This window comes from Cyclopterus lumpus, chromosome 20, assembly GCF_009769545.1.
Source record: "Cyclopterus lumpus isolate fCycLum1 chromosome 20, fCycLum1.pri, whole genome shotgun sequence".
In the NCBI taxonomy this organism is placed as follows: Eukaryota; Metazoa; Chordata; class Actinopteri; order Perciformes; family Cyclopteridae; genus Cyclopterus; species Cyclopterus lumpus.
Window position 1 is genome coordinate 17,512,165 of NC_046985.1, and position 23,600 is coordinate 17,535,764.

At 45.2% G+C, this 23,600-nt stretch overlaps 1 protein-coding gene across 1 annotated transcript in view; it reads right to left on the reverse strand.

Annotated features, from left to right (window-relative positions):
• scospondin (subcommissural organ spondin) overlaps positions 1-23,600 on the reverse strand; it is a 74,716-nt gene that overhangs the window by 39,406 nt on the left and 11,710 nt on the right. The window contains exons 18-69 of the mRNA XM_034560613.1: positions 20,335-20,545; positions 19,591-19,685; positions 19,255-19,511; positions 18,980-19,114; positions 17,408-17,610; positions 17,090-17,217; positions 16,627-16,736; positions 16,346-16,495; positions 16,067-16,160; positions 15,759-15,968; positions 15,208-15,413; positions 14,825-14,939; positions 14,323-14,444; positions 14,045-14,218; positions 13,727-13,960; positions 13,492-13,614; positions 13,147-13,244; positions 12,532-12,763; positions 12,247-12,399; positions 11,688-11,825; positions 11,422-11,604; positions 11,166-11,316; positions 10,276-10,435; positions 9,888-9,936; positions 9,647-9,751; positions 9,380-9,507; positions 8,812-8,932; positions 8,579-8,706; positions 8,247-8,465; positions 7,962-8,188; positions 7,666-7,741; positions 7,136-7,157; positions 6,835-6,955; positions 6,462-6,675; positions 6,158-6,299; positions 5,833-6,009; positions 5,433-5,591; positions 5,256-5,336; positions 5,034-5,165; positions 4,654-4,812; positions 4,409-4,573; positions 4,119-4,310; positions 3,903-4,025; positions 3,187-3,316; positions 2,821-2,946; positions 2,309-2,400; positions 1,869-2,072; positions 1,610-1,780; positions 1,229-1,484; positions 1,080-1,126; positions 772-942; positions 500-634 (exon numbers count right to left, since the gene is read on the reverse strand). Coding sequence (XP_034416504.1) covers positions 500-634; positions 772-942; positions 1,080-1,126; positions 1,229-1,484; positions 1,610-1,780; positions 1,869-2,072; positions 2,309-2,400; positions 2,821-2,946; positions 3,187-3,316; positions 3,903-4,025; positions 4,119-4,310; positions 4,409-4,573; positions 4,654-4,812; positions 5,034-5,165; positions 5,256-5,336; positions 5,433-5,591; positions 5,833-6,009; positions 6,158-6,299; positions 6,462-6,675; positions 6,835-6,955; positions 7,136-7,157; positions 7,666-7,741; positions 7,962-8,188; positions 8,247-8,465; positions 8,579-8,706; positions 8,812-8,932; positions 9,380-9,507; positions 9,647-9,751; positions 9,888-9,936; positions 10,276-10,435; positions 11,166-11,316; positions 11,422-11,604; positions 11,688-11,825; positions 12,247-12,399; positions 12,532-12,763; positions 13,147-13,244; positions 13,492-13,614; positions 13,727-13,960; positions 14,045-14,218; positions 14,323-14,444; positions 14,825-14,939; positions 15,208-15,413; positions 15,759-15,968; positions 16,067-16,160; positions 16,346-16,495; positions 16,627-16,736; positions 17,090-17,217; positions 17,408-17,610; positions 18,980-19,114; positions 19,255-19,511; positions 19,591-19,685; positions 20,335-20,545 — 7,754 coding nt within the window. The remainder of the gene's footprint in view (positions 1-499; positions 635-771; positions 943-1,079; positions 1,127-1,228; positions 1,485-1,609; positions 1,781-1,868; positions 2,073-2,308; positions 2,401-2,820; positions 2,947-3,186; positions 3,317-3,902; positions 4,026-4,118; positions 4,311-4,408; positions 4,574-4,653; positions 4,813-5,033; positions 5,166-5,255; positions 5,337-5,432; positions 5,592-5,832; positions 6,010-6,157; positions 6,300-6,461; positions 6,676-6,834; positions 6,956-7,135; positions 7,158-7,665; positions 7,742-7,961; positions 8,189-8,246; positions 8,466-8,578; positions 8,707-8,811; positions 8,933-9,379; positions 9,508-9,646; positions 9,752-9,887; positions 9,937-10,275; positions 10,436-11,165; positions 11,317-11,421; positions 11,605-11,687; positions 11,826-12,246; positions 12,400-12,531; positions 12,764-13,146; positions 13,245-13,491; positions 13,615-13,726; positions 13,961-14,044; positions 14,219-14,322; positions 14,445-14,824; positions 14,940-15,207; positions 15,414-15,758; positions 15,969-16,066; positions 16,161-16,345; positions 16,496-16,626; positions 16,737-17,089; positions 17,218-17,407; positions 17,611-18,979; positions 19,115-19,254; positions 19,512-19,590; positions 19,686-20,334; positions 20,546-23,600) is intronic.

Consider the following 23,600-nt stretch of genomic DNA (forward strand, 5'->3'; position numbering starts at 1 on the left):
AGGGGACACCCTACAAGTAATGCAGACATCCACACCGGACATTTTTTTTTCTTCTTTTTTTCTATCCATGTTTTAGCATTTTTGACAGAAAGTACACTGTTATTCGCATACAACCAAGTAATTATGAGCTAGGATGTTAAGGGCTGCCTCTAAGGAAGTCAGGGCACTTAAAAAACGTATTATAACCCAAACCAGGATGATTTCCTAAACCTAACCAAGTAGTTGTGTCACACGAACCGTTGTTTGAGGACATGCTGTTCACAGAGTAGGGTTAGGGTTTGTGTTTTGTGGTTTTACTTTGGCAACATTGAAATACAACGTCAGTAATTGAGCACTTTCAAGACATTGAATTGTTTTCCTAACTGGCTTCTTTCTTGCAAAAACATGATTTAATGCAATACATATGTGACATATGTTGTATAATAATGTGAACTTCTTGAAAATTCATACAATTCTGATATTAAACATGACAATATTGTTGGATGAGAGATTGCTGTACCACAAGGCTGCAGGTTACATGCGCTGAACTGCTGAGCGGTGCCGTGGATTCGGATGGGTCCACGGGTTCGGGTCCTGTAACCTCCTCCACACGTCACAGAGCACTCCGACCACTCGCCCCATGGCTCCCTGACACCTTCAGACACATCACAACTATATTCACTTCCTTTATTGCTTTTTTTTTTTTTTTTTTAATCTGGGTTTTGTTTTGCATTTGAACTCTTCTTAGGGTTTTGTACATATTAACATTAAGAACCAAGTGCTTCTCCTCACCAAAGCAGGGTTCAATGCTGCAGGTGTCGATCCCAACTCGGTCTCCTTTGCAGGGACGACCGCCGAAAGCCGGAGGAGGATTGGTTCCCGAGCGATAGCGTCTTCTCACACCAACGTCGCATGTTCGACTGCAAGAGCTCCACTGGGTCCAGCTGCTCCAGCCACACTCCACTGAGACACACACACACACACACACACACACACACACACACACAAACACACACAGGATGAAAAAGCGGAGAAAGTCAGAGAGAATGAGAGACAAATGAGGTGAGAAAAAAGACTTAAAGTCATGTAAAATCACTGACCAGAGCAGGGAGCTGTTCCGCACTGCATTTCTCCATCAGTGCAGGTACTGTTTGAGACACACAATGCAAGATGGCAGAGTGTCACAAGTCACGTTAAAATAATATATATAAATAAAGATAAATAAATCTTGGACACAGGCCGACAGTACCAGTTATTGCAGGCATCCACAGGCAGGGTTGCACCGGCTGGATACAGCTCCCCCTGTTGGTAACACGGGCACTGTGCCAGGGGCACGCAGCTGCCGTTGAGCAGGTAGAAGCCCAGGGCGCAGTGGCAGCCGTTGTAACAGGCGGTGACACATTGCACCTCTATGGAGGTCATGTCCAGACACACCCGCGGACACGCACCGCCTTGAGACTCGCACTCTGCTGATGTCATGTGCGCCATGCCCTCTGGACACACACCTGTGCGGACAGGAAATGTGCACGCGAACAGACTTTTATTCAACGAGGTGGATGAAATAACAGGACAAAACAAAAGTCACAAACACATTTATATTCTGGAGTAATGCTATTCACACATATTACACCTGAACAGGGGTGGGAATTGCAGTCTCCCGTCTGTATGAGTGGCCCGGAGCAGCTGCTGCCCCCGTGCTGTGTCGAGGGTGAACTGCAGAATCGCTCTCTCGTTTGGACGCCGGAGTCGCACTCTGAAGAACACTGAGACCATGGTGACCACGCTGACCAGCCGCCATTCACTGGAAATACAAACAAAGCTTTTCAGTTTATTTTTGTGTGGAGAGAACAGAGAAGTGGTTTCTGTGTGTGCGTCTACAGCTGCGATACCTGGACAGTGGACAGTGTTACAAGGCTCTTGCTCCTCGCCGTCTCCATCGCAGGCCGAGTCTGTGTGTGTGTGGTTGAAGGCTGTGAGCGTGTGGTTGCAGCTGCGGAATCGTCGCCGGATTCCGACATCGTCTACGTGGTTGAAACATGTCTTACTGCACTCTGACCAGCTGGTCCATTTGCCCCAGAGTCCATCGGGTAGCACTGCACAAGAGGTGGACACAAGTCATTAAGTATGCAAGTGATTTACAAGTCTAGCAGACATGCATTTAAGAAAGGCTTCACTGTAACTGTTCACACTTCACTACCTACCATAGATACTATTGAAAAAATTAAGAAAAGTTTTGATATCTTACATACATTCATTTTAGTGCAAGATGTAGTCCACCGAATTTTGTTGGATTATAAATCTAATGTTACAATGAAAACTGTTAGTATACCAGGGAGACAGGAGCCGGAGCAGCGGCGGGCCTCCGAGGAGTCTCCGGGACAGGGCTGGATTCTTACGACTCCAGCTGGGTTCACTGGGGACCTGATAAGATAAAGTCAGGACATAAAGTCGCCTGATCCAAATTCAATGGGTGGTACATGTGTGACCAGTAAAAAGCATCAGTTCATAACAAGTACATTATTACATGAAATGCCAATTAACTTACAGTAACGACACCTGCAGCAGCAAACAGTAAATGATGCAGCAGTCAGAAACCAGCGCATTAGGATTATGCAAACATGTGCAACCAAATAATTTCAGAACTGTACATCTAATACAGTGTGCAAAAGACAGAAAACTGAGCAAATTGATAAAGTGTAGAATTATTACTATCATCATATTAAAATTCTATATAATCACACTGCGGTTGTGAAAAGAAGTCTTGTGAAGAGTGGAATTATGTGGAAAGAAGCCTTTGATAGGGATTTCCAAATCCCTAAATGTTGGATTGAACGGGCTCACCTGTAGCGCTGCTGGAGCCCCAGACCACAGGTCACTTCACATGGTGACCATGACGACCATGCTGACCAATGACAGGTGGCCACACAAAGGGAGGTGTCACAGGTTACCTGTCCATTTATGCACAAGCTGATGGGGCAAAAAAAAATGTGCATTTATTTATATGAGCTTCTTTTTAAAATGAGGCAGCAGTCCTGTGACCCGAGACGCTGCTGGGAAGAAAACTTTCCAACAACTAAGAAATATGACTCTTCCTCAGAGAAAGCATTTAAGCTTTATGTTGTTTTTTTTACCATTTTAGTACAGTGTGAAAGCAGGCCCGCTTTCAAAGTGTAAAAATAGACAAATAAAAGCGACTGTGTCGTTCACCATGTGGTACACTTGTCCCTGCTGACCGTCTGTCCTGGCTGCAGTGTCTGACCGTCCCAGAGACAGACGCATTGGCTGCCATTCACACACCGCCCCTCCTGGAGGTAAAGACCGTCGGCACAGCGACACCCTGGAGGAGACAGAATGAATGTCTGAATGAGCATTTCAGCCACCAGCAAATGAGCCGCTGTTGTTTCAGAGGAAATGTCGGCAATGCTTCAATAGAGGTTTGTGGCTTTGAATTTGTTTTGCTTTGTAGTCTGAATAATTTAATAGAGAGTATGAAATTGCCAACCCACTGAATAAGAATCAGACAACACAACATTATATTTAGTCCAACTGGAAACTTCCAGTAAATTATTTAGTGCTCTTTTTATATTCAATTTTATGTAGCTAAAACAATAAGAGAACTGTCTAAACTATGATTTTGTTTATCTTGATAACAATGATGATTCACAATTTCTCCTCAGCACATTTGAAGCATATAAAAGAGGCAGTATTATGGACACATGTTTTGCATTGCACTTCCTACACAAATGCAACATATCTAGTATTTTTTATTTAGTCGTACTAACAGAATCATGTAAACATCCAAATACTCTAATCTATTCATTCCGTGTGACACTGGGCCTCACAAAGTTACTCTCACGTCTACATGATGTTACAAAGCAACCAGTGACATCGCTGGACACCCCATCCCTTCCCATGTGTCCTACCCGGTATACATGCTGCAGTGCAGTTACTGGTCATGCTGAGATGTGAGCAGGTCGGAGGACAGGGCTCTACGCTGCCGGCCTGGCAGTCCGCCTCCGTCACCAACACCATGCTGTTGACGCAGCCTGAACAACCAATCGGGGAGCGGACGTAATTAGAATTAGACGAGGCTTTAAACACCAACATCATCATTTTGTGTTTGACAGAGTGTGGGCCACCTGTCTGCGTGCTGATGTCTTTGGTGCAGGGCTGGCTGTTGCAGCTCTGGCTCTGCAGAGTCATGCCCTCACAGTCCCGCCCACCGTTCTTGGGAGGAGGAACAGAGCAGGTTCTGTTCCTCCGTCTGACACCACCTCCACACTGAGCGTCACACGCCGACCACTCTGTCCACTCTGACCAGTGACCGCTGACTACAACAGGGGACGGGAGAGAATGAAATTATGATGATCATTAAATCAGAGACCAGGTGCTTCTGAAAGATGTGTCCTGTCAGGGCCAGAGAACAGACCTGGACATGCTAGAGGGAAACAAGCTTGACTGTCAAACTGAGCTCCACCACATGTCCCTCCGGGCAGAGCTTCCCTCAGTATGTCCCTCTGACGGAACAAGGAGCCCAGACCACAGGACACACTGCAGATGCTCCACGCTGTCCACGGGGACATGATGCAGTCCACTAGAGGATAAGAGCGGAAAAAGGATGTTGCATGTTTTGTTCTGTCTTATAACCACTTTTGAGGCGGGCTTATATTTTACCACAGTTTCTCTCGTCCGACCCGTCCACACAGTCCCTCTGCAGGTCACATCTGCGATCCAGCTGAATGCACTCCCCACTGTCACAAGAGAACTGCTTGGGAGAGCAGGGGCTGGGCACATAGGGTCCCTGTGTAGACCCCGCTGGTCCGGCTGTGGTGCCTGATAACACATGGGGATATGATAACAGATCACTTTCAGTTTTTTCCTTTATTTCAAAATATTTTCATTCATTTCACAGCCTATTTCGCATTCGTGTGAAGTCCATCATGAAATCAATAAGGTACCAACATCATCAGTATCCCCGTTTCTACATTTTAATGTGAGTAAACGTGAAGTAATTCTATTTCTGGTTTGCCCGCTGACAGGTTGTCGATGCATACCACAGCGTTCCTCGTCTGACCCGTCCAAACAGTCCCGTCTGCCGTCACACACCTGTGCCGAATCCACACAGCCAAAAGACCGGCACACAAACTGGCCCTCCACGCAAAGCACTGTAGTAGTGAACCACGGGGCTGTAAATGAAAATAAAACCTTGGTTACAATATATGTCTATTCTGTTTAAAGTGTTGGAGGAAAACCAGCAAGGCTGTTGTGTCTCTCGCCTTTTGTGGTTTGCAACCCAGGTTTTCCAGAATGCCGGGTTGTGGTGAGATGCAATCCAGGTTGACCTGTGGTGACCCCTGGGTAGATGGATGGTTTGAAATGATTAAAAGGGACATGCAAACAGAAACACTCAAAAAAGGGGGAAAGTAGATTTGATCAACAGCACATTCTATCTGTACTTGAGGTTGTTGTCTTCTTAAGTCCAGTTTGACCTGTGACCCCTGGGCTAGCCACTCCAGGAAGGCCACCTTGGGACCTGGTGGTGTGGAAACCTGGTCCCCCCGTGGACCTGGTCTGGTTCTGCAGCCCTGGGGAGCCTTTGGTTGGAGCCGTACCTGTAGAAGAGGATGAGGAGAAAGATACACAAGGAAAGACAGACGTGCAGAAAAGAGAATGGAACACAAGGAAGATCAGGAAGGTGCTGTATATTTCTTGACTTAATTGTCAAATAAACTTTTAAAATGTAAATTGTTTTGAAGCACTTAATCTTTTAAGAGACTAAAATTGGTGTTGTGGCAGGACTAAAAAGAAGACAAAGCAATATAAATACATGACCGAATATGGCTCAGCCCTCACCACAGTTGATTTCGTCAGAGTGGTCCTCGCAGTCCGCTCGACCATCACAAAGCAGGGAGACGGGCACGCACTCTTCACTGTACTGACACGCAAACAGGCCTGACTCACAACGCTGCACAGTCACTTTCCCACCACCAGAGGGAGATGTGGTCACGCTGCTGGGGGTCACGAGCTCATCTGCAAGAGCAGGAGGAAAGGTTGCTTCAATAATAACACTACTGGGACGTTGACTCACTAGTTCTATGAAGCAAAGATGAGCTGGTATACTAGGGGAATTGGGTCCTGAGAATTATGATTCTGTTGTGCATTCTGTTGAATTCCTCACCTCCTCTGCAGCCGAGGATCTCCACACGCAGGTAGAAGGTGTGTCTGAACTCCACAGGGATGATGCGCAGGTAGCGAGCTCTGACCAGCCGACCGAGCCGGCGGGTCACTGGGCTCCTGCCCGCCATCCGCACCTCAAACACCTACACCGCAACCAAGAGTGCAATTCCACATGAGCACATCTAATGTCTAGAAAAATGCATCAGATTGTTCTCTTTCTCCTCCATGTGTTAACACATTCATATGAGCATATAGTGTATGTAAATACAGAAAGCATTTGATGTTGAATAAGATACTACCAATACCTTAGCAGGGCCGCCAGGCTTCCAATCCTCAGTATAGTCGGTAAAGAGGCTGCTGTGCAGGGCGAAGGCCAGGCGGTATTTAGTGAGGTAACCCCACATGCGCTCACTGCCCTGGGTCACCACCCCTGAAACCCACGTGGGCTCCAGGAAGTCCACCTGTAAAAAGGGCTGGGGATCTGCAGGTAAGGGGCTCCATCCAGGCTCCATAACCTGACTGCACAGAAGATGATATGGATTGTGATTTTGTTCTGCTTTATTATTTTATTTATTGATATTATAATTTAAAAGGATTTTAAGTGTATGCAAAAAAAACACATAAAATGTTCATGCTAGTGTATGTTTTAGGGGCGAGCACCAATCAGAGATCACTCACACGTTCGGGACGATGTTTAGTCGTCCAGCATCAGCAGGGTTATTCTCGCGGTGCGAGGACGACGTCAGCTGACCGTATCGAATCCTCCCGTCCTCCAGTCCAAGGGGAGACGAGCAGATGGCTGCGGAATGTGATACAAATGTTAACACCGTCCTACAGAGCCAGTTTGGCAAACTAAACACTTCAAACACAACACATTAAAGCATTTGGTCTGCAGTAATATTTTAATATATTTTAGAAGACATTAACAGAGGCTGCTGCTCTCAAAACATATAAAATCTAAACTGCATTTAACACTCACCACGATATCCGGGGCCACCATCCTGTGAAAACATAACAAAATAAATTAGGTATATACTAACATGTGCCTATATTTACGTCTGAACTCTTTCTAATTCTCTCAGCAAGCTTTTATTACTATAGCAAAAAGTGGTGGGAAAAGAGATGTGCCCTTTCCAAAATAAATTCTGACTATAGATTAATAGTGAACATTTTATCTGGAGAGAATTTACATACATTTAATAAAATGTATCATCTTGACCGGAAAATAAAAATTTTATAATACTTTAAACAAATAAAGCCATTCACGATGATTTTTCAGCATCCATAGTCATCCCTAATAAATCTATCTGTGTTTAATTATGCTGTACATGTTATTGTATTTGTATGCATCTACTTTTAATGAATTCAGTTTGACTCATATGCGTCATATCTGGTAGAACCTTTGTTAGTCCATTTCTCTTTCGTTTGGATTACATCAGAAAAGACGTGTACATAAGGACATTTGGAGACATGAACATCGCTCATTAACAACTTAAAGTGTTGTCTCACCGTTGAGGTCACTGCAGGATGAGTAAAAGCAGTCTTGGGTGGAGTCCTGAGAGGAGCAGGGGAGGGTGTGTATAGTCTGTAAATAAGCACACTACAATGAAGAGGACAAAGTACCTAAAACCCTTATTGAACACTTGACGAACACCAAGAAATAACGGAAGAGGAACTGGATGAACAAAGATGCAATACAAAAGTGAGGAGCAGAATACAGGAGTGGATTAACAACATGCTTTATTAAATATCACAATAACTTAACTATTATTACCACTGCTACAAATCAGAATAATGACGTCTACCTGTCTGACTGGGTGGTGATGTCATGGGAATGGCAGCCAGTTTCATCCTCTCCTTTCGGACAGTGGGGGATCCCGTCACAGCGCAGCCCTGCCTCGATGCAGCCCCCTGGTGGGGGGCAGGAGAACTGACCAGCAGGGCAGCTGCGTGGACTGATGGCTGTCGTGGATGGCTGCGTAGCTGCATGTGGGGAATAGTCAGAATTAATCAAAAGGATTTCTACGTTCAGCTTTAGTATGTGTGACTTATAAATCTCATCTAAGGACACTAGCAGCCCCAGTGATAACCTGGAGGAGAGGAGAGCATTTTCCAAACCAATTTGTACACATAACACCAGTCGAGTCGCACTGAACTATCCACTGACCATCTCCACAGCCCATGATCTCAAGTCGAAGGTAGATGCCATTCTGGAAGTCGTATGGCAGCAGGCGGACAAACTGAGCCGACACCATCCTGTCCAGTCGGACCTCGGCTACCCCTCGGTCATCATGGTTTCCATGAAAAACCTGGAAATAGAATGGCACTACATCAATTAAAAAATATTTAAAAAAGCAATGGCAAGTGGCCTTTGATGTATGGGATGGAAAGTTGCATGGACTCGGTGGGTGTGATGTCTAACCTTGGCTGTGGGCCGGGAGTCAGCAACGAGCTCTTTGTAAGTGTACCACAGTCTGCCATCCCGGCTGAACTGGAGGTAGAAGCTGGACACGAAGGCGCCAAACACACCACCTCCCTGGGTTAGCACACCTACAGGAGGGATAGAGAGCCTTGGACTAATCTCAGAGGAATTTGTGTTTAGGAAAGCAGCATTTCAATCTGTACTGGCCCTAAGGCACCTGCATGAATGTTTACCTGTGATGTTGTATTGTTTCAGCAGGTCCGTCTGGAGGTACAGGCTTTGTGTGTTGCTAGTGTGTCCCTCAGGGCTCCGCTGTGGGAGGTCCTTATACACATCGGGTTCTGGACTCCAACCCTGCAGATAAACAGATTACATGTCACATTTGTGTTGCTGCAGCATGAACAATAATTTAAAGACTTGAATTAGGACATGAGTTATTAGGAAGGACGTATAAATACAGAGTTGCTCATGTGAAGATATCTGACAATATAACACCATATTCATTACATTTGGCTTAATGACATTGAACGATTGTTTGGTTTCAAGCATTTCCGTATAAGTAGGTGCCAATTGGGATATATCAAAGCTTTATTTAAATTTTGTTGTAAACTTACATTTGCAAAAGTTGCTAGTGACACAAAAGGTAATGTCAGAGGATCAGCAGAGACAATCACATTCATCACCAGGTGACCTTGAATGTCTGTGACATTAATAAGATTTAGCAACATGCTAAAGGACGTTTCACCAGGATGAACGGTACAAAGTCAGGTCTTTTTGTATAAATCTATTGTGTTAACCTACCTGGAGGTCTCGTTGGGGGTCCCACCAATGCAGGCGACCTGACTCAGGGGGGTGAGCGGGCTGCTGTGACGAGGCGCTGAAACTGGAGGCTGGCAGAGTCTGAACACCCAGAGGAGACCAACACTCACCTGAACAGAGAAGGGTAGGTGAGATTCCATGAAAACTACAGTGGGTGGAACTAGATAGACAGTTGGATATTAATTATAGATGCTAAAAAAGCTCAAATACCTAAACTACATGGCCAACCTATATGAAAAATACACTAACCTCTAGCAGGAAGTGGATATGTGGGAACCAGAGGTGTAGTAGTGCCCTCTGCTGGCTTGGAGCTCACAGTGACGGGGCTAATTGTCACGAGAATGGTGCCGTTTCCTTGTAGAACGGAAAGGTTCATGTCGGTGAACATTCACTTCATCATCGCAATGTTTGCAACAATGATCTCATTTACTTGATCTTCAAACGCTCTTTATGCATCTGCATGCACTTTTAAGGTAAGCCCTGCTTTTACCTTGGCAGTAGCAACACCTGTCTCCCTCCCCAGGCACCAGACGTCGGCCCTGCACAAACAAACCATCATTCAATATTTGCCTCTGTCATACGTGTGGCAGAGTTGCTGTGAGACACAACGATGTCGAGGAAAAGCAAAGGGCGCAGAAGAAGCAGAGCTGTTGATTATGACTGGGAGTGTTTACACAAGATAAGAATGCAACGCAGATGCATTTAAGCACACGTTCATATGCTCAATTAGATGTGCACATGTACCACTTTACTGTGTCATATTTCCATAAAACAAGGGCACATACTCAAAGCAGCAAATACTGTAAGTGAAGATTTTGCAAATGTGTAAATGGTCATGACACACACACACACACACACACACAGAGTTATACTCGTACCTGTGGACATCCAGTGACAGCGTATGGACAGTAGGGGGAACACTGCACTGTCAGGTTGGGCAGACAGTGACATAACTGGCAGTAGTCTGACCTCCACCTCTCTCCCACAGCATGGGACTGACCCTGGTACTTACACTCATCACAGGGGTTTGTCTGGCACCTACACACACACACACACACACACACACACACACACACACACAGTGTTAGCCAATAAGACAAACACTAAGGGAACTTCACATTTGTGTAAAATGTAGACAATGGCCAAGGATACAATTTCAACTTCATTAGTTTTTTTAGGGCATCATGAAAATATACAGTAAATATTGTACTAAGTAAAATGTGCATCAAACCGACATGTGGAGAGCATGACGTATTCTGATTCAAACTGCTCATTTTCAAATCTTACGTACAAGAGGAACATTTTTGCCTTGAGGTGGTAATAGGCAAAAGGTCAAGGGCTTATCAAAACCGGAAGTGTTCAACCTCTGAGGACAACAAATCCCCACACCAAACTTCATTCAAAGCTGTATCGTAATATGATGTGTCCACATTCAAGCATTTAGTTTAATGTTGGATGGCGGCTTATGTCGAGAAGGGTAGTGGGCCGGTCTAATGGGTAGAATGAAGGTGCAGATTAAATTGACATGACAATACACTGTGGCAAAGTGGTTGGGTGGGGTCACCAAACACATCAGCATTCATCCTCTGGGGGCCATAAAGATCCACAGCAGATTGGAAATTTGGCAATTACTTTTACAGAAAACAGTTTTTTAGGAGTAATCCTGTAGGGGCCACGAATATCCAAGAGTAGTAGTGTAGTAGTGTAGAGGTCAGGCAGTAGAAACAGTAGCAGTAGCTAACAGTCCCGTGAGGACAGGGCTACATACCAGCGGGCTTTCCTGTATATTCCTCTGCACGTTCTCCCGTCTCCATGCTTGATTGGGTTGTTTGGGCTGCGGAACGACCACTGGACACTCTGAACACCACAGGGCCCCAAACACTCTCCCCACTCAGTCCAAGACGACCAGCCACAGTGCACTGCGGTAGGACAACACAGACTGTGTGGGATCGCTCAGACGATAACCGGCGCGCGGATAAGAGTTTCCAGCGGAGTTCATGAGCCTGTGTGTTCAACGGACTCACCTGAACAGTCTGTGTTCGGCCGGCATCGATGTGTCCTTCCCCTCTCACAGACACAAATCTCACAGTCCACCTTCATCTGCTGGCCCGGCCAGTAGCGTACGCCTGCCACCTCACACGCACACTCCTCTGGTGACACGCACTGCTGCGTGTGGCTCATCACCAGGCCCTCCGGACACCAGCAACCTGAAGTCAGACACAAGTTGATTATGTGAGAGAAATTTCAAAATAAACTTGGCAATTTTCATTAGATTTCCTTGCTGACTGACCTGAGTAGCAGGGAGCCATTGAATCACAGGTTGTCCCACTGCTGATGTGGGCGCAGGACACTGGACAGGGAGCACAGCTGTGCCTCACCAGTCCAGTGGGACAGCTGATGTTGGCACATCCATCTTCAGGACAAGGCTCTGGAGTGGGACAGGGAAGAAAAGCAGATCCTTCTGAGCATTTTCTTTGCTATTTTGATAAGACGATTTTTTGTGTGCAATTGGCCTGGATTTTTTTATTGTTTGTTCTTTTTAAAACACCACTATTAGATGAGCTTTAAAGCAACATTTTAAGATTGCAACAATTTATATTAAGAGTTCTATTTAATAATGCTTTCTTCAGTCATCAAATTGGATGGCAGACTAATTTGAACTAGTTGTTACTAACAAAACAGTCCTTGTAAAAACGATTAACAGCGTGTTGTGACTTTTTGTCGATTTCCTCAACAAGTATTGTCCAACAATAAGACATTTCTTGCCATTATGACTAATGATTTTAAGCCAACATCAACTTCATTGTCATTTATTTTCAGTTCAACCTGCGTTTACAAAAAGCTCTTACTGATCTCCAAGGGTAGGTTGGATGGTCCAGGTAGCTGGGAACAGTCTCTGCCTCCGTAGTGAGGGGGGGTGCAGCCTCGGTGTCTGACCTGCACGCCACCACAACCGCTGGAACAATTGGACCAGCTCACCCACGGCAGCCACTGACCGTCCGCTGAAGAGGGGCGGAGAGAGCATCACTTTTTAGTAACAAATACTGAACATTTCTTATTTTAAACTATGTATTCAAACTTTGAGACCCTTTATTCTGAAACATTCCACTTGTCGTTCATGTCCACCTTCTTACCAGGACAGGTGGTGTTGAAGCACTGCTGCTTCTGGGAGTCCTGTCCCCGACAGTGACGCAGTGGATCTCCTGTAGGACAGTTTCTCTGCCGGCTTGTGGAGCCTGTACCACAGGAGGTGCTGCAGGGGCTCCACGCACCCCAGTAGCTCCAACTTCTACAGCCCTGCTCATCAGTGGGGCCTCCTGGTGGTGCTAGTGAGGAGTGTTGGCAGTCTACAACACCATTACACACCTAAGTAACAGGAATGTAAGTGAGGGGGGGGAGCACATTTTTTATCATGGCTAACCAAAGTGACTCTTAACTAGACCATATCACCACATCTGATTCATGTTTTGCCAATTTAAAGAAAAGAACATTCATAGTACCAATATGCAATAATTCTATAAACTTTCTAAACTACTGCCAAATTATTCCTAAGCCTTCACGGCATGTCAGGAAATCCTGTCCAAATCCTCAGATTACAAAAGGGCAAGTGGAAAATTAGACAACTAAAACGTCCTCTAACTTCATGGTGCAAAAGAGAATTATATCATTTTTCTTTATTATTCAATCACCCACTACCAACTAAATACATAATGCGTGTCTTGCTGGTGGACTCTCAGTCTCAGACGTACCATATTAAAGGGGACACAGGATCCGTCCATGCAGGTAAATTCAGGGCAGGTGAAAGTGGTGTTCCTCCTGCCAGGGAGTTCTGGTGAGACAGTTTTATCTGGACAGAGCAAGATTTCACAAGTATTATTAAACAAACCAAAGATTACAAGATCCATCATTTTGTGAATATGGGAGAATGGGATGTACACTACCTATAACTATTAATTCTTCTTTACCTCCCTTTTTATTCTTTATCATCAGTTCTTTGAACACAACCATTTTTCAGGCCTCTATCCATCTCTTCGCCCCGTCTATCCTTGTTTCCATTCTCACCCCTCCCTTCTTCTTATCTCATGAGAACTCACCACACACCAACTCATCGTCGCCCCGTGGACAGTCTGGAATGCCGTCGCACACTTGCGACATGTTCACACAGGTTTGGTTATCGCACAGGAAGCTCCCTGGGCAAGGCGGTATCCGGGTAGAGCCTAGCGGACAGACACAATTATTGTCAAAGATTGTTTCTGTGGCCTGATGATATCAACTTTTCTTCAAGCTCAAATCCCACAATTATTACATTTTCTATTTACAGGAGCTTACCACAGTTGTCAATACTCTCATCTGAAGCATCCCTGCAGTGTGGGATCCCGTCACACAGCTGCTGGTAGTCCACACACTGGTCCCCGCTGAGACAGGGCACCTGCCCGGGGCCACAGAGGGCGGTGCACTGCTGCTCATCGCTGCCGTCCATGCAGTCCGTTTCCCCATCACAATGCCAGGCCTGAGGCACACACTGGCCACCAGTGACACAGCTGAACTCGTATGGCCTACAAGCTGGAGAAACAGGCGTGTATGAGAGAAACACCAAATACTGAACAACAATTTCCTCCTGTGTTTTTGAATCATGACCGTCATTACCTGAAGTGGGCGTAGTCCGGGTGGCAGGTGAGGGAGACGGCGTTGTGACAACAGTATCGCAGTTGGTTCTGATCTCATCCTCTCCACCTCGACAGTCTTTTGTTCCATCACACAACTTAGCGCTGGCGACACACGTAGCATCACTACAGGCAAACTGGTCAGGGGCGCAGGTCACTGCCACACACAAAAAGCATCACTGACGCACACGCAGGAAGACTTTGGGCAAAAATGTATTTAACTTGTAGCCGACACAAATAAAGCTGCATTAGTATTTGTACCTCTACTTGGACAGACAGCTTCATCTGTTCCAGAGAGGCAGTCTCTGTGTCCGTCACACACTCTGTCTGCAGGGACACACTGGTCCCCCGGGCACTGAAACTCCCCTGGAACACACACACATCTATAACCAGAAAGAAACATTTAGATTATGATGACATCATGCTCAGAAACCAAAGGAAAAGAAAGTACAATCTATATGTTGTGAACAGACGTGAGCTGAGGAGTATTTGCTAACAATTGTCATTATTGATGTAACTTCATTCACTTTCTTATGTGAAACATTTATTCTGTGGTCTTGGCCGTAAAATAAAGGTAAAATAAAAACAGTCTGTGATATTGGTGGCATTCATCTGATGTCAGCAGGATGTTGATGAGGACATAGCCGAGATTTGTTGATGCCTTGAAAGCATTGCATCTTGAGTAAACAAACTATGCAGAGCACTTTAATGCCAGTCCATTTAACCACTGACGATCCAAAGATCTGCAGAGCTGGAAACACACCCCCTCTCGTCACTGAGGTCCCCACAGTCGTCATGTCCGTCGCAGCGGTGGAGGTAGAGAATGCAACGTCCTCCAGCGCACAGGAATTCCCCCTCATCACACACCACACCACAGTCTGGACCAACGAAAGCACAGTTCGTCACATAGTTACAATCATACTGTGCAGAAAAGTAATCGTGCAATACGACCACATGTGAAAGAAAGACCCTGAGTTGTTGAAAGAATGTTGTGCTTGAAGCTGAAAGAGTACCTCTCATGATAAAGTCTATGAATCTGTCTCAGTAGGGTTTTAGACAAAGCACCTTTCTTGATAAAGTAACGTTGACGGAGAACTCAGTTGACAGTTGTAGTTTGTATGCGGCGCATATGGCAGGATGGATTACCTTGCTCGTCAGACCCGTCAGCGAAACCACAGTCCAGACGGCCGTCACACACACGGCTGGGTGACAGACACTTTCCGTTGACACACTGAAACTCCCCCGGTGGGCACAGGGGCATTGGGGTGGCAGGGCCGCAGAACTCCTCATCCGATTGGTCAGCACAGTCTGGGTGGCCGTCACAACGCAGAGCCAGGTTCAAACATGGTCCACTGCAGGGGGTTGGGTCAATTCACTTTATTCACTACAGGAATTGCTTTCTGGGAGCAAAGACTGTAAGTTAATGGCACACCGTTGGAGGTTAATGTGTTGTTGGATGAGGAGCTAAACTTTGTTCAATATGTCTGGGTGAAGCCTATTAGAACACATCTCCACATTCAGACAACATTATGCTTTGGGGTACATTCGAGGCTATGCCTTCCTCAGAGCCACTCCTTTATTATATATGTCTCTGTTCACCGATAAAGGCTTGATGTTAATCCCTTAATTATTAATCTTTCTTATCTCCACACATATAAACTGTGCTGGTTAATAAACTAAAGACATTTTGGACTCACCTTGGCGTGCCGGTACAGCGGAACTGGTCCGGGGAGCAGGTGGACGGGCAGAGCTCATCCGAACCATCGCCACAGTCGTCCTCGTTGTCACACACCCACTGGGAGGGGATGCAGCGCCCCCCAGCACAGGTATACTCTGATTCCAGACAGGGAGGGGGTGCAGGTGGGCAAGCCACACCCTCACACCGCCACACGCCATCCTCACAGGAACTGGACACACAAAATGCAAAGAAGAACCCCTCTAACTTTTGATTATCATAGGGATAAAAGAATGGAGTATACTTTCGTGAGCATTTATATTTACTGACCAGTTCTGGCAGTGTTGCGTGATGGTAGTTCCAGGTGGAAACATGGAGCCCTCCCACTCACATGGACACCGAATGGGAACTACACAGCTGTCCCCTGTAGAGCAGAAAACATACTAGTTTGTCCTGAGGGTGGACTAGGAAGCATGAAAGTGGTCTGTAAATTTCTGAAAAACCTGGCCTGTTAGTGAGTGGTGCTGGAGAAAATATCAGCGAGTCACCAAAATTCATATATATATATACACACGTATATATACACTTTCCCTCCAAAGCACACATTACCGTGTCGGACGGTGCCAGCAGGGCAGAAGCAGCCCTCCACACAGGAGAGAGCGCCACAATGGGAGTGTGGACTCTGCTGAACACTAGGACATGAGGGAGAGCAAGCTGGACCACAGGGCTCATACACCAGCCCATTCTCACACTGCATAGCTGCAGGGAGGGAGAGAATACAAAAAATTGACTAGGTCAGAAAACAAAGGCTACACAGTAAGACAGGAGTGAAGGTGCATGTGCAGAAGACTGTGTGAGCGTGAACTGTGCTTTGCGTGTCTTTGACATACGACAGAGCTCTTGGGACCTCCAGCGGATGTAGACTCCTCTGCGGTTACACTCTTCCGCATAGGCAGCAATGGCTGTACACAGACACTCACAGTCCCCACCTGAGTCACAGCTGAAACACTCACACACACAAAGCAATACAATGAACAACAACATGAATATGGTATCCTTTTTTTCAAGAGAACTCTGTAAGTTTCTTTTTTTTTCCACAAGTGGTTTTGGTGCTCTGCTCTGTTACTGTTTGCGTACCAGCACGCTTACGAAGAAGCGGCTGCAGTTGTCCATCATACACGTGCTTAAACCTATATATGGAAAACCATTTTGGTAATGTTATGAAGAATATCTGTAAAATCAGTGCACAGGCCAAGAAATGCTGAGAGAGAAAGACACATTTATTTTCATGCATCCAGACATCTTAATGCATATGTAAAAGATCATTTCAAGATGCTCAGCGCTGCCACTCACCCACAAGCATCGAAGACACACCAGTCATAATACTGCTGGAAGGGCACCTCGGGGTGGCACTGAGAGAAGAGCTCCTGAGTCAGGATCGCACACCTTTTCCTGGCCCAGGTCACCCTGTAGGTGTTAATCTGAGCAAGACGAAGAGGGAGAAGTTAACTCTGCTTTCGCGCATTCACCCCAATAAAGCCATCACGTTGATATTTCACAAGTAAGTAAGTCCAAGTCTACTGTTTCTGCAAGTGTGTGTGTGTGTGTGTGTGTGTGTGTGTGTGTGTGTGTGTGTGTGTGTGTGTGTAAGTGTAAGTGTAATGAACTCACAGCACAAGGGTCTCGGAGGTCCTGGTCTGACACGTCGGGGCAGGAGGGGCTGACCTTCCAGGAGTTGCCAAACAGCTCGGCTGTCGACTCAACGATGCCCTGCCGTGTGGTGAAGTCGTTCTCTGTGTCCCCGTCAAAGTTACCACACAGGCCCCCGACCCGACCCCGCAGGTGGGCCGCCAAACGCACGTACACGCGCATACCTGGGGACAACAAGTGGAATGGCCACAGCATGACCACTGATTTGTTCATTGAACTGCGTCCACAGCGACTAGGGTTGTCACGATACCAAATTATAACTTCGATACAATACCTGCCATAAATATCACGATACCCAATACTTACGATACGATACCCGAATTCGATACAATACCACAAATACGATACGATACTGGTATATTTATCTATAATAGTAATTAATAAAACATCTGTATGGTTCCCTTTTTACCAGCGTGTTCCTGCCCAGCTTTTTGAACACTTAACAAATGGCATTAATATTAATATTAGCCTACAGCAAGATATTAATGAGAATTACATGGTGCCATCACAGCATTGATTATACACGGCTATGTAGGCTTTTTGTCCGTATCTGACCAGATGACTACATAGTTCCTTCCATAAATATGAGCAATTGTAAAGTTCATATTTTATCTCAATTCATGGAATAATTATTTTTCATTCACTAAAATAAAAAAGACTTGGCTGAAGATCCACCAGTATGTAGCCTTTTTGCATCAATTGTGTTTCATTTAGTATATGTGTGTGCATTGTGACCTCATGACCATATAGACTGGTCGTCAAAGGCTACGGCTACTCGTGTTAGGCTGTATGTGGGTGAGCTTAAGGTGTGCACCATGTTTATAATCACATTTGATTAACTGTTGTTCTTTGAACAGTTCGGGGTGTCTGTCTGAAAGGTGCTTTAATGTTTGACGTGTTGCTCTTTGGTCTGAGTGGCTTTGAAACACGTTTTGCAGACTGGTCTCTGTATGTCAGTGGGCTTTCCTTCACTGTCTGTATGTCAGTGGGCTTTCCTTCACTGTCTGTATGTCAGTGGGCTTTCCTTCACTGTCTGTATGTCAGTGCGCTTTCCGCATCTTTTTTTTAAGTACAAAAAGTCGCCTACACGTGACGCCATGTTGTCTCCCCAGTGATCACTGAGTGAGAGCACGCTGCCTGTTAGTGTGTGAGCGCTGCGCAGCCCCGCCCCCTTGCCGTTAACACGCTGGACAGCATTAAAGAAGCGACAGTGCGTCCGCTCTGATCGCGCTATTTTAATAAAGTATCGATACTAAAAATATGCAAAACCGTATCGTTTTGAATGTACTGGTACCGCGGTACCTTTTTAGTATCGGTACACCGTGCAACCCTAACAGCGACAGACATAGGCAATGCTTGAAGAACTGGTTGCCTCGACAGTACATTTTTGCAATAACAGTAGATTAAGATTGAAAATGCTAAAATATATTTAAAATTCTGGGTACCATGAGGTGAGTGATTGATATACAAATATCATTTTGGGGAAGAAGTATTCCTTTAAGGGTACAGAAGTGTGATGTGTGTGAGTCCTACCTCCATCCCATAGCAGAGTGACCCCTAGTCGGGAGGAAAGGGAGACGAACAGGCCGACTCTTTCCAAAGTCAGACCACTGCCACTGTAGGACTTTGGTAGACTAACGGGCATCCCATTTACTGTCACAGCTTTACCTAAAGGAGAGAGAGAAAAGAGACAAGCTTACCTCAAGCAACCATCTCCTAAAACATAGGCTGTGCTGCCTATCCTATCATCAGCCTCTTATGACACCATCCCTTATGACACCAGTCCCTTATGACACCATCCCTCCTACCTCTCAGCAGATGTATGACGGTATTTCCCAGGCTGAGGGTCACCGACTTGGTGCAGGTGACCCCGGTGCTACCGCATGGCACGTTCTCTGCAATCACACTGAACAAACCGCTGGTCTCCGTCGCCAGCACATACTGGCAGTCACCCAGGAAAGAGTAACAGCGGCCGTCGAAGGTCACATAGTGCGGGTCACCTGTCGCCACACACACCCCGGTGCAGGCGGACTGGCCGCAGTGCCAGCGGCGCTCCTGGCACACGCTGCAGGAAGGAATGATGCATAGTTGAGATGATTTCACGTCAAGAGGATGGAATGCAATGAGACAACTGTATGTGGTACCATGTGTTGCAGTCTTTGGTGATGGTGTCGTTGCTGTAGTAAAGTCGACCGTTATGGTGACAGGGGCACTCCTCTGGCAGCACACAGCGATCACCCTGAGGTAAACCAGAGAAGACATAACGGACAGTAACAGTGGTCAAAATTCAGCCAGATGAGCAGTCGTGATATCAGACGTATCATCTGTGCTTCCACTTAATTAATCAGTCTGCCACTATTATTAATATTAGCATGCTAACACCAATAATACATTAAATATATTTAACCGCAGAGAATGAAGCTAACTGTCACCAACACACTAGCTAACCTTAGTGTCTAGCCGCTAGACACACGGTAAAATATGTTTAGACTGAGGCACTAAACTTAGTGTAAACATCTTTAACCGTTAGCTCATTCATCTTTTTCACACCCACAACTGCTTAATCAGACCCATGTCCAGCGGCATAAGGCAGCTGTATTCAGCAGAAAACGCTCAAACAAAACCAAATTTCAACTTAACCGTATCATGCCAAAACGTCAAACTGACAAAGTTAGCAACTAAGTTAGCTAGACGGTGAACATAGTGGAACATTTAGCAGCTAGCATTAAAAATACTCTGGAGTTGTGAATTGACATTAGCCGGTGGAAAGAACACCACCTTAAATGATTTTTTTCTGCTGTGAAAATAGTCTGTCGTCTCTTCCATTTCAAAAACATATTGTTTATTCTATATCTAATCAGAATACCAATTTTTTTGTTTTCACCCACTAGTAGCACAGTTCCCTGGGGACAGACGCAGCCAGACAGGGGCTCTCTGCAGCTCGGATGCGCCACACTGGACCCCTGCTGTTGGCCAGGGGGGTCCAGGCTGGAGCAGGTGAGGAGGCAGGAGCGTGGAGAGTAGACTAGACTGCCCGGACACTGGTTCACCTCCTCACATCGCTCCTGAGTGCAGTTAAACAGCCCTCGCTCACACACACTGTGGAGAGAGAGAGGAGAGAGACATGAGAATCAGATGTCAGGTGGGTGTGAGGGCCTTTCGAGATGCGAAGTCTCGCCACCATGGTAACCTTATTCCTGAAAGAAAAAAAACGCATGGTAGTCAAAGGTGACTAGAGACAAATAATGTCATCCCTTTTGAATTGTGCCATAATGTTTGTCAATTTAAAAGATAAGTCAAGATATTTAAATTTTTGTCTGCAAGATGTAATTAGAAAGACTACCCAAAAGTAGTGTAAGCGATGTCTCTTGCTGAAGCATTCAATTCCCCGGCTGATAGAAGAGTCGCTGTATCTTGGAATACAGCCGACAGCGACCTGTCAATCACGATAAGGCCGCCCTAAAGCATATCCAGCTCTATGGTCTATTTGACTCAAATGGACCATCATTTACTAATTGAACATCATGCTGTATTGAAGAAGAGGATGGATGCGAATAACACGAATCTTCGCCGGGCGGCGCGAATGACGCGAATAGAGCAAAGTGAAAAATTTGCCTTGTAAGCATAAGTCAAAATTGGATGCCTGGTAGAGCCTTTGGAAGAATTCAGCCAACAACTTCTCTCCTCCTGGTAGATTTATTTCTCTGATCACATGCAAAGTACAAGCGCTGAGATTGCAATGCCAAGGGAGTAACAACAATTCTCCTCTAGAACCAGAAGTTCGGCCCTTACATACACAGATTTCGTCACAGGTTCGTATGCATCATCCTAACCTTTGAGTGGCGCTGAACTATCAAGGAGAGGGATAATTCTCCTCCTCTCTTTTCACAGGACTGAGCCCTACAAGGCCAAGCCACTTTTCTAATGAGACTAGTCAAATAACATGCGTGAGTGTTGTGATACAAGGCCCGTATCTATTCTCGAGAAGCAGACAGCCGCACATTCCCAGACACAAATTTCACCTGCTATGTGTTATTCTAAACTTGAGTAACCTGACAAAAGCATAACATTATAACAATATATAACATTTATATTATCAGCCTCATTTGCCAAAGTTTAAATATTTCAACTTTAGATTTCAACTTTACCGAAAAATGTACCTGACGCTGAGTTGCTCACTGACGTCATGCCATGTTGAATCGAACTGGCTGCTGCTACTCTAGCAGCGCTGGAAGCGGCAGTTATCCAAAAGTAGTCGGTGAAAGTCATCGAGCTGTGTGAGCCTACGGGTGATGTTATGAACCCAAACACAAGGGCGTTAGATGTTCCGACGTTTGTGGGATGTCCACAATAAGTATAATGCAGAAACAGTGGTTATTTCTTCCATGGTGGATGGCGGAAATGATAACTGTTTCCACGGAGTAAAGCAACGGAGATAAGCCACGCCCCATCTAAGGCATGAATGAAGTGAATGACGCGAATAAACCACAAATAGTCTGGCGAGTAAACTCAGGCGAATAAAGCGATGCGAATATACACAATGCTTTTGGTGTGAACGCAGCATTAGACTTCTATACAATCAGACTTCTTTTTGCAACTGGAGTCGCCCCCTGCTGGTCAGTAAAGAGAACACAAGTTGTAAGACACTTCCGCATTGGCTCTGCAGAACCGGAGGTTGCCGCCAGGGTAAAACACATCAGGTCCATATGTGCGTGGATATAGCTAAGTTAGCCGTGTTGGTGACGTACATCGTACGAGACAAGAGCTCACTTAGCGGTTTCACAAAAAATGTAATGATATTATAACAAATCTATGACAAACAGCAATTTTCTTGACTGAAAAGGATCTTTTAAATAGACAAACATCATATGTGTAATTCATGGCACATTTTAAAAGTGATAAAAAGAATCTTTTGTAGTTTTTGCTAAATAAAATTAGTTAATAATTATTTAACGTCTATAATTATTACTTTGTTTTGGCAAAAATCAAGTTTCAATTGGTTATAAGCAGTGAATACAGGATATAACGTGGATATAACGTGGAAACAGCTGTCAAGAGGTTGCAAGTTGGCCCAGTACGCCATTCAGCACAATACTGAATCTCTGCTTCCTCAAGAGAGGAGTCAGGTCAGTGGTCAGCAGGGCCAGGGACACATCTTAGCCATTTCAACACCATGAAAACGAGACACTAGGCGACGATCAGTGGCATTCTAGTCATTAAGAGATGACTCTAGGACCAATAGCATGATGATTAATGTGGTTGTGTAGTGTAGAGACGTGATGAAATCAACCTATCCTGTATCAGCGAGCAGGAACATAGAGTGATTTCATCAGAGCTCTTGCACCACCAGGGACTCACCGTGAGATTGCATGGTCTCATACACCTATACGGCAGTTTCAGTCATTCAAACACACATCATGCTCATTGCAAGGCAGGGGTTTATTGAAGTGAAAGTTCAGCTTCAAGCAAATAAGTGTGAAAACACAGAGATTCTTATCCTAACACGGTAATCAAATCCATGTTTTAAATGTATATCATTTACCTGTAACAGCACAGAAAACAAACTCTGTCACAATGACCCCCGACCTTCCACATTGTTCTCAAAGACAAACATAGACAGATTTGTTAATGCTTAGCAGACTTTAATAGATCTTCAATAAAACTGTCCATATCAGGGATTTAAGACTTTATTAGCACTAGATCTAAGTAGATCTAGTCACCCCATGGGATCAAAGCTCATTCCAAAGTAGGCTACCAGAATCATTAAAACTATGCCAATATTATATTGTAGCTGCAGCTCCACAAACAATAGAACATGTTTACACCCTTTGATTAACGCAGTGTACCACATAATAAAAGCAGCACGCCGATAGACATCTATTTTTATGGCGCACTGTAAAAATGTAATCTAGACATTTGGGTCAGGATGTTTCCTTTGGACAGGTTTATCTGCTGGCCTTATTCGTTGCAATACTACATCTGTGGAGCAGTCTTAATATTTAACGTTCTGCCAATAAGAGGCAAAGAAGGTTCTTTGAAATGAGCCGATCTAAGTACCAAAAACAAAAATGTTTTGGTTTGGTTGTACTTGCTATTTCAGTGTGGCCTTTTAATTTTCTGATTCAACAATTATTTTGAACCTAACGCATGCAGT